Source organism: Aegilops tauschii, chromosome 1 (assembly GCF_002575655.3).
Source record: "Aegilops tauschii subsp. strangulata cultivar AL8/78 chromosome 1, Aet v6.0, whole genome shotgun sequence".
NCBI lineage: Eukaryota > Viridiplantae > Streptophyta > Magnoliopsida > Poales > Poaceae > Aegilops > Aegilops tauschii.
Genome location: NC_053035.3, coordinates 137,775,748 through 137,786,022, shown reverse-complemented (window position 1 = coordinate 137,786,022; position 10,275 = coordinate 137,775,748). Strand labels below are relative to the sequence as shown.

At 41.7% G+C, this 10,275-nt stretch overlaps 1 protein-coding gene across 1 annotated transcript; it reads right to left on the bottom strand.

Moving 5' to 3' along the window:
- Nucleotides 1-416: 416 nt before the first annotated feature.
- Nucleotides 417-4,352, bottom strand: LOC109752777 (shaggy-related protein kinase GSK2). Its single transcript, XM_020311678.4, has 12 exons — nt 4,076-4,352; nt 3,865-3,966; nt 3,323-3,382; nt 2,968-3,240; nt 2,810-2,884; nt 2,586-2,642; nt 1,995-2,135; nt 1,847-1,897; nt 1,677-1,772; nt 1,424-1,507; nt 969-1,070; nt 417-861 (listed from the first exon to the last, which is right to left on the bottom strand). Exons 1-12 carry the CDS (start codon nt 4,148-4,150, stop codon nt 769-771), a joined length of 1,209 nt encoding a protein of 402 aa, XP_020167267.1. The 5' UTR covers nt 4,151-4,352; the 3' UTR covers nt 417-768.
- Nucleotides 4,353-10,275: the final 5,923 nt, after the last annotated feature.

Below are 10,275 nucleotides of genomic sequence, written 5' to 3'. Positions count from 1 at the left end.
GGACGCTCAAGATTGAAGCTCGTCACAGGATCGGACGGCTCATGGGACTCGCCGTCTATTCAACCAATATTTACTATTCGCTCCATTTCAAAATAATACTAAAGTTAGTACAAAATTGAGACAGTTATTTTGAGATGAAGGGAGTATTATTGTATCAGTTCACTTGCCGAGTTGTTTCCTTTCTACCTGTTGCCAGCGGGGCAATTTAAGCCTCCCCTGTTTCTATGGAATCAGCATTGGATTCTATTGTGAGCCTTTGGCCATACTAAACCTATAGCTTCCCCAATACTCGATCCCACGAACCCTAGTTCCTTTCAGTCATGCCATCCCACGACGGGTCGCAACTACCCAACGGAAAATAAACAGCTAGACTACATGACAGGCAGTGGGCGTGCACTCTGCCATGACACAACATATTGAACAGCAAAGTTTACTGCAACAATTTACGTCAGTGAATGGAGAACAAAATAGTTGACAACTTACGAGCCACAGTACATTAAGAAGCTATTAATAACTCTTACAATAGGGCAAAAACTGAAAGAAAACTCGGGTCCATGGCGTAAGGCTATGCTGTTTCCCTGGCAAGGCTCCTTCCCTGGCAGATGATCTAGACAGCTGTTATTCCTCGGTGCTCTACCGGTACTCCTGATGATGGAATCTGGCATATATCGCTCCAGGGATCATCTGACCTGCCTCCATCTTAAACCACCACCCTTCTGCCCATGACAAAACAATAAGGTGCAATGTTGAGGGCACCGGTGCGCATATTTAGCTCCCCGCATGCACGAAAGCAAGACCAGCTTGTCGGCGAACATGTTCAGGCACAAGCCTGTTGATGAGGTCTTGTGAAGCATTGGCCAGCTGCAAAAAAAAAAATGCAGATCCCATAAGCACAACAGCACAAACAGGTTGCATACATTTTTGTCAAATTGCAAATGAGCAGCCTAGTTTTTCTCTGATGCACTTACTTCATGCTTGAAGTTGAACAGAGGTGGGAACGGGCGTCCGTTTGGCAGGCGCGCATTAGGCTCCCGTAGCTCATCAAAGAAAGGATGCGCACATGCGTCAAGCTGCACGCGGATATTCAAATGCGTGAGTATAGCCATCATGCTATAGCAAAATATGTTACATGACGACTAAATATCAACTCATCATCTGCCAAGCATCGATCTATGGTACTGGATTGGCGGTCCTCATAACTATGATTATCATGGTCATAGAAGACTAGTACTGATCAATCTAGTCTGACAAATGTACACTACACACATATACATAAATAAGTAACCAACAAGCAATAAGGAGAATTATATATCTGATTGTCTCTAAAAGACCATTCATATTTACATTTACGTTCATCTGTTCCTCTCCTACTTGCCACAACAAACACCTAGAAGAGCAAGCAACATGAAAAGAAAAAACTTACAGCAGTGCAACGGAGGCTTGGTGAATATTGAAGAAGACGTGAAGCAAGATCTATGGCTTCAGGAGGCATTTTCTTGTGGAAAACCTGATCACAGCAAAGTGCAATCAGTACACGTAGGCATCACATTACATGGTTAAGTATATTACAGCAGATCTTATATACGGCTGGACTATATTAATAACAGTGAGCCACATATATTAATAACAGCAAATGTGATATATGATTGGATATTAGAATGAGATTGCAAGCCTACCTTGTGCCAAGGATGAGCTTTTATCTGCGGAAACCTAAACTCCGTATAATTCGGGTTCATACAACGTATTTCCTCCCGAGTTGGCGTTCCAAGAACCTACAAGAACATCACAAAGGTCAACAACATCTAATAGTATAAGCGAAAGAAAGATATATGGAATGTTTGCAGACCTTGATTATCTCTACGAGTTGATCGACTGCACTCTCTCCTGGAAATAATGGCTAGCAAAAACAAATGAAAGATCAGAAATTATAGTATTGACATCTTAGTTGGAACCTAGGAGGTTGCAAAATATGTGAACGAAACAAAGGAACTAACCTGACCAAGGAGCAGTTCTGCAAGAACACAACCAGCTGACCATATATCTATCGATGTTGTATATTCAGTCGCACCAAATATAAGCTCCGGAGCACGGTAGTAGCGTGAGCATATGTATGATATATTGGGCTCACCCGCCACCTGATGGAACAGCACAAGAAAAATGATATCGGATTAGCAGGTAAGTAACATCAAAGTACTATGCAGGTTGATATTGTAGCAAAGGAACAAAAGTTCAAATTGAGTGTCGGACATCCAATGTAAATAAATGAAGTGAAGATCAGAAAATTTGCATTCGGCTAAAGCAAGAATTCAGCAATCTAGTAAGGAAAAGCGGAATACAGAGATAATAGTTTATAAACCAAAACTATCTGAAGAAGTCAAACTGTAAGGTATATAAAAGTGACTTAATTTTAGTCTTAACACCTGGCCAGCTATAAGCCTAAAACAGTAAGAATAAATCAAAATAGCACAGACCATGGTGCCAATTCTGGTTCAATACTGAACAGAATGAGTAGCCTACACGACAGGACAAATGAATTGAAGCAGTGTGTACGTATCACTAAACTCTTGGGGAAAGAGCCAACATACCAGAACTTTCGCGCTTCCAAAGTCGCAGATCTTAACTTGATGTGTTAAAGGATCAACCTGTATAATGAAGCAAGTGGAGGCAAGTTCAAAATCAAGCATGAAAAGCCATACATGAAAACCGAGCAAATCTGTTCAGTGTTCACTGATACATTTTTTTTCAGGAAGGGGAAGACCCCGGCCTCTGCATCAAGTGATGCACACAGCCAGTGTTCACTGATACATACCAAAACATTTTGTGGCTTCACATCCCTGTGACAGACTCCTGGAACAGTATGAATGTACGCCAGCCCCCTGAATAGCTGCCACCAATGTAAAATTGACTTAGAATAGTTGCACAATGACAGGCACACATTTCACATTTATTCATTGGAAATTCACAAACCTGATAGGTGTAAAGCTTGACGTAGATAAGTGGCATCCCCTGTTTGGCATTACTGTAGTGCTTAAGCACGCGGTACAGCGTCTCCGGGACATACTCCATGACAAGGTTCAGAAACAGCTCATCTCTACTTGTGGTTGAGAAGAAGCAGTGCTTGAGGGAGACAACATTGGAATGGATCATCGAACGCATAAGCTGCAGCTCACGGTTCTTGTACCGTCTGTCCTGCAGTACCTTCTTAATGGCCACCATCTCCCCGGTTTCCAGGCATTTAGCCTACACATGCAACATTTCCCTAAACATCAGGCTGGCAGTCAACAACACAAACAAGGAAACAAACAATGGCTAGAGCAATCACCTGAAAGACGATGCCAAACGAACCAGTGCCCACAACGCGCTCCGCCATGTAGCTAATCGTCTGAAAAACAAAGCAGGACATTACCAACTGGGCGCCAAAGAGGCATCAGCTGTTGCTCATAGTAACAGATTTGAGCACTAGTGTTGGCCAAAATCTAACTGAAGCCGTCCAAATTTGTCCCGAAAACCCACAGTATTGAACACCACACAGGCATATTTGGAACAGATCTCTTGAGCAAACCATAGTTACACGAGGATCAAACGAATGAGCACTACAAAAATAGGCTGACAAGCTACATCGTCCTTGATAATTGATAAATTCAGCCGCTTTGAAACATTTTTTTGGTTCTTGGTAAACGAAGAAAAATCTAACCAAGAATCCACACAGCTATATTTCAATGACTTGTCATCATCACCAAAGCACTCTATACATAGCTAAAGAGAATAGCTGCAGGAGAACAGATGCATCTCACCAAGGCAAGAACTGGCCGTGCAAACTCAGGCCAAGAGACACAAGGGAAACATAAGAGACGCTCAGCTCACCTGCTTGGGCTCGCCGTTCTTGCCGCCGATGGTGGTGGAGATGATGTGACCGGTCATGGCGTCGTTCCCCTCCGCATACGGCGCCTCGCCATCCTGCTGCTTCTGCTCAAGCAAGAGCGCCCAACGAAAACAACACGCTAAACATCAGCTCAACGGAACACCACGCCAAGAAACACACGGCCAAGACCATCCCAGCACAGATCCGGTTTACCTTCTCGCAGGCGACTGCGGTGGGGGGCTGCTCGTCGAGCAGCATCGGCTCCGGCGCCGGCGCCGGATGCTCCATGTGGCTAGGGTGTGAATGGGGCGGACACGGTGGGCTCACACTTGCATCCACCTACGCCTGGTCCTTTTCTCTGGCTTGGCTTGGCTTGGCTTGTACTGTGATGTGGGTGGTGGAGCCTTTGACCAGTGAAGGGAAAGTGGGGGTGGGGGTGACCAAGACGAACAAGATGGGGAGTGACGTTGATCTATAGAGAGAGCGGTTAGCTGACCCTGTGTAAACAGCTGGTGGATTAGTGGGGAGGTGGATTAGACTAGACGAGCCTCGGGGGTCAAATTGCTGGGAGTACCCCGGGCATCAGGTTGGGTTTTATATCGTGTGCCGCATTTATTGCCGAGTAATGGGATTCATTTTTTGGTCAAAGGATAACAATACCGCTAAAATATATTTACGGCATATTTTCAATTTCTGCCAAAAAATGAACTGAAAATATATGAGGATATTCGTCAGAGAAATTTGTAATTGCTGTACAAATATACTAGGGTATTCGTCGGAGAAATTGATGGCCCATTCATGTCATACAGGAGAACCTTATTAGTGTTATATATGTCATTTTAATGCACGGAAATACCTAATGGATCTTGGGTCCCATTGCAACCAATTTGAAAACTAATAATTTATAAATAACAAAAAGAGTCAAAAATTCCTGAAAATTTTCGAAGACGAGAATCTTGTAGTGTTGTACTTGTATATGGCGAAGAAGTGACTTCCGTGGACTCCTTGACATAAACAAAAGAAGTGAATATGTTTATATAGTATCGATTTTGTTTTGTTTAGCCTAAAATACCATGAAACTCATTCCTTTTCGAAACTTGTCACACGGGCATAACACCGTATCATTCTTGTTTGCAAGAAGTTTCTGAAATTTTTGACTAATTTCGCAATACTTAAAAAAAAATCCAATTCAAGTGCATTGGCACCCGAGACCCAAAGATCCGCGTCATTTTAATGCCTCCTTATTTTTGGATCAAACCATAAATTTGGTACTAAGAATATGACATCTTTTACGTGACAGTTATGTGTTTTCATCCGAATAATAACCTTTTTAGCCAGTGCTAAAAATGTACGCAGTTTTTGTGAGATATATTTGTAGAAGTAAAATTATCCAAACATTTTTATATATGCGGGATCAAATCAGCAATGCTTTGATAGTCCGGTTTCCGTGTTCCATACTGAGCATATATGTATATCTATATGCATAAATAAAAGCGAACCAATATGTGGTTTGATAGTTAAGAGGACACCGGTATTCTCAACCCACCAGAGTTCAAGTTCTAGACTTGACATTGGTGTTCGCATTTTTCTGGATTTATTCTAGACCTTCTGGCAATGCGCGTTTAGACGTTCCCGTCGACTACGAAGACATTTGTGGCGACTTTGTCAATCTCAAGACGATGTGCTGGCTCAATCTTTCGGAGGTTCTCATAGAGGTAGAGTGTGTGTGTAGGCATCACCAAAAATCGAACCGTTACACACCTTTATGCACTACTCGTTACGACCGGTCAAAACCACTCGGTGAGACAGACTAGTACAAAAGGTTTGAATTTTAGGCTTTCCGGTGAGACCGGATGAAACCAATTGGTGGGACCGATTCATGCTGATCTAAGCACTTTCCACACTTTGGTGTCACCGATAGAAACCACTCAAAAATTCCGATTGAATTTCAGTTGGCAACAGAAGGTTGACCAGTGCTCTTTGGCGGGACCGACGGGTCAACTTGGTGAGACCGAGGTTCTAGGTTTAGGCAATGGCTATGTCATGTGTATCTCGGTGAGTTCGGGTATGAGTGTTTCGGTGGGACCGAGATGAACTTTAGGGTTTATGACGTAGTGGAATGTGGGAAAATGTTTGAGGCTTTTGGAGCAATATTTCTATGCACTTGACCAGTGAATCCATTATCAAAACATCATCCCCTTTGAATAGAATTGGCTTTCCTCTGGACTAAATGTGATTTTAGATAATTTAAATATAAATGGAGAGTCTTGAGGCTTGGCCAACACTTTTCCTTAGCATTTTGAGGGGTCCACTTTCGCATTCCAATTGTTGTACCTAAATTAGACTTTTCTGAAATATTCTCTGAGTAGGCGAGGGTTGGTTCTCATGTCCCCACTCAACTAGCACATGCGCTACTACATTAGACTCCCTACTACAAAATTCAATACAAGCCTTCCCAAAACCAAAGAAATCACTACAACAAGCAGATAAATAGGCGTTGCAACCATGGAGTAGCCTTCGCCTTTGTTTAGAGCTTGGACCGCTAGAACATTATCCATGCACACTAGTATGTTGTTGCACCCCAGCCGCGTTGCAAGTTTGAGCCCTTCAAGTAAGGCAACAGCTTCGGCTCACACCACATCCGAAACATGTTCAAGCACCGCTGTCATGGCCGCAACAAACTACACTATGTAGTCTTGTACCACTACACCACATGATCCTTTAAAATCACTAGATGACCTGTTGCGAGAATTGGTGCAGAGACCAACTATAGGCTAGAAGTTAAGCAAGCTATGGGCGGCATGCATAGAAGATGATTCTTCAATGAATCACCCCGAAAGTGTGATGGAGAAAGTGAATTGACTATATGTTTTATTCTTTCATGCTCCAAGTGGGTTAAAGAAAACCAGAACGTTGCCTGGTCAAGATCCAACTCCCGCCCTTTAAATAGCACTCATACTAGCATGCTTATTTACAAACTCAGTCGACTGGAGGACAAACCCAACATTCCTAAAGAGTAGAACACTGAGAAAAAATGATCATGCCCATAACCTACACAAGGTGAATTGATTGTACATTTTATTCTTTCATGCTCCAGGCAGGTTAAAAGAAAACCAGAACATTATCTCATCACGATCTAACTACTACTCTTTAAATAGGAGTCTTATTAGCATGCTTACCTACAAATTCAGTCGACCGGAGGACAAACTTGACCAAAGGCATCGACACCGTTGTCCCCATTTCTATTTTCCTTCCACAATGTAGCTTCCATCTCATATACTTATAATTTTGCATATTCATGGTAGAGGACTGATACGTCTCCAACGTATCTATAACTTTTTATTGTTCCATGCTGTTTTATTATCAATCTTGGATGTTTTATAATCATTTTATAGTCATTTTATATCATTTTTTGGTACTAACGTATTGACATAGTGCCAAGTGCAGTTGCTGTTTTTTCCATATTTTTTACATCGCAGGAAATCAATATCAAACGAAGTTCAAATGCCACGAAACTCCACGATGATTTTTTATGGGCCAGAAGGAAGGAAATGGGCCCTGGTTGCACCTCGGGGTGCACAACCCACCAGGGCGCGCCAGGAGGGCCAGGCGCGCCCTGGTGGGTTGTGCCCACCTCGGGTGCCCCCGGACCGCCTCTTTGCTCAATAAATACCCAAATATTCCAGAAACCCTAGGGGAAGCGTCGAAATATTCATCCAGACACCGCAGAGTCCAGAACCACCATATCCAATCTAGACACCATCACGGAGGGGTTCACCACTTCCATTGGTGCCTCTCCGATGATGCGTGAGTAGTTCTTTGTAGACCTTCGGGTCCGTAGTTAGTAGCTAGATGGCTTTCTCTCTCTCTCACTGAATTCTCAATACAATGGTCTCTTGGAGATCCATATGATGTAACTTTTTTGCGGTGTGTTTGTTGGGATCTGATGAACTTCGAGTTTATGATCAGTCATATCTTTTTATATCCATGAAAGTTATTTGAGTTTCTTTGATCTCTTATACGCATGATCTCTTATAGCCTCGTATTTCTTCTCCGATATTTGGGTTTTGTTTGGCCAACTTGATCTATTTATCTTGCAATGGGAAGAGGTGCCCGGTAGTGGGTTCGATCTTATGGTGCTCGATCCCAGTGACAGAAGGGGAAACGACTCGTATGTATCGTTGCTACTAAGGATAAAAAGACGGGATCTATATCTACCGTCATATAGATAAACGGATCTTGTCTACATCATGTCATCGTTCTTATTGCATTACTCCGTTTTTCCATGAACTTAATACACTAGATGCATGATAGATAGCGGTCGATGTGTGGAGTAATAGTAGTAGATGCAGGCAGGAGTCGGTCTACTAATCTTGGACGTGATGCCTATGTAATGATCATTGCCTGGATATCATCATGATTATTTGAAGTTCTATCAATTGCCCAACAGTAATTTTTTCACCCACCGTTTGCTATTTTTCTCGAGATAAGCCACTAGTGAAACCTACGGCCCCGGGTCTTCTTTCTCATATATTTGCCTTGCTTCCTTTGCATTTTTATTCAGATCTATTAAACCAAAAGGTACAAAAATACCTTGCTGTGTTTTATCTTTATTTATTTTATTTGGCGTTCAATCTATCAATCTACTACAATTTATCTCACGTCCACTTGCCTATCTCGAGGCTCCGTACCCCGGAAGGGATTGACAACCCCTTTAACTCGTCGGGTTGCGAGGTGTTGTTGTTTGTGTGCAGGTGTTGTTTACGTTGTGTTTCTTGGTTCTCCTACCGGTTCGATACCTTGGTTTCATAACTGAGGGAAATACCTACCGTCTCTGTGCTACATCATCCCTCCCTCTCCGCGGAACTACCGACGTAGTTCCAGCTGCCATCAAGGAGAATTTCTGGCGCCGTTGCCGGGGAGGATCAAGTCAAGTTAGTTCCCCGTCAAGTTGCCAATTTCTGGCGCCGTTGCCGGGGAGGATCTTCAACATAACCAGGTTCCTAATCACAAATCTCATGTCCTTGCAATTTACATTATTTCCATGTGCCTCTCGTTTTCCTCTCCCCCACTTCACAAAAATTTGCCATTTTATGCGCCTCTCTTTTTCCGTTCGCCATTTTCTTGCCAGATTTGTTTTTGAGTGCAATCTTGTTGTGTGGTCATCATGACTCAAGAGAACACCAAGTTATGTGATTTCTCAAATACGAACAACAATGATTTTATTGGCACTCCGCTTGCTCCTCCCGCCACTAGTGCGGAGACTTGTGATATTAATACTGCTTTGCTGAATCTTGTTATGAAAGACCAATTTTCCGGTACTCCTAATGAGGATGTCGCGTTGCATCTTAATACCTTCGTGGAATTATGCGATATGCAAAAGAAAAAAGATGTGGACAATGATGTGGTCAAGATGAAATTATTTCCGTTCTCTTTGCGTGATTCTGCAAAAAAAATTGGTTCTCTTCTTTGCCTCGTAATAGTATCGATTCTTGGGACAAGTGCAAAGATGCTTTTATCACTAAGTATTTTCCTCCCGCAAAAATTATTTTCCTTAGAACCCAGATCATGAATTTCAAGCAACTTGAACATGAGCATGTTGCACAATCTTGGGAAAGGATGAAAATGATGCGAAGGAATTGCCCAACTCATGGGTTAAATCTTTGGATGATCATACAAATTTTTTATGCGGGATTGAATTTTTATGGAAATTTCAAGATTCCGACGCGGGTGGTACTTTTATGGAAATTACTTTGGGTGAAGCCACCAAATTGCTTGATAATATCATGGCAAATTATTCACAATGGCATACCGAAAGGGCTCCTACTAGTAAAAAAGTTAATTCGGTTGAGAAAATTTCTTCTTTGAGTGATAAAGTTGATGCTCTTATGAAATTGGTTGCTAGTAAAAGTGCTCCTATTGATTTTAATGATATGTCTTTGTCTACTTTGATTGAGCAAAATAGTGATGCCTTTGATGTGAATTTTGTCTCTAGAAATAATTTCAACAACAATGCTTATAGAGGTAATTTTAATCCTAGGCCTTTTCCTAGTAATTCCTCTAATAATTATGGTAATTCCTATGGAAATCAATCTTACAATAATAATAGAAACACCTCTGATCTTGAGAATAATATTAAAGAATTGATCAACACATAAAAAGTTTTCAACACTTCCATAGAAGAAAAATTGAATAAGATTGATGATTTGTCTAAAAGTGTTGATAGAATTGCTCATGATGTGGAAAATCTCAAGATGAAATATTGTGTGCCTAAAGTATATGACTCAATTAAAGCTCTTTATGTTTCTATGGATGAAAGTAAGAAAAGAACTGCTATGCTTAGAGCTAAAAGATAATTTTTAGAAAAAGCTTTTTCTAGTGATTATTCTTGCAAAGATGATGAAGATCTTAAA

Excerpts from the sequence above, each read along its gene's own strand:
- LOC109752777 (XM_020311678.4), bottom strand. The coding sequence starts at position 4,150 with ATGGAGCATCCGGCGCCGGCGCCGGAGCCGATGCTGCTCGACGAGCAG. Across the intron at positions 3,383-3,864 it reads AGAACGGCGAGCCCAAGCAG|ACGATTAGCTACATGGCGGA; the intron begins GTGAGCTGAGCG and ends TTTGTTTTTCAG. Across the intron at positions 1,508-1,676 it reads AAGCTCATCCTTGGCACAAG|GTTTTCCACAAGAAAATGCC; the intron begins GTAGGCTTGCAA and ends TGCTGTGATCAG.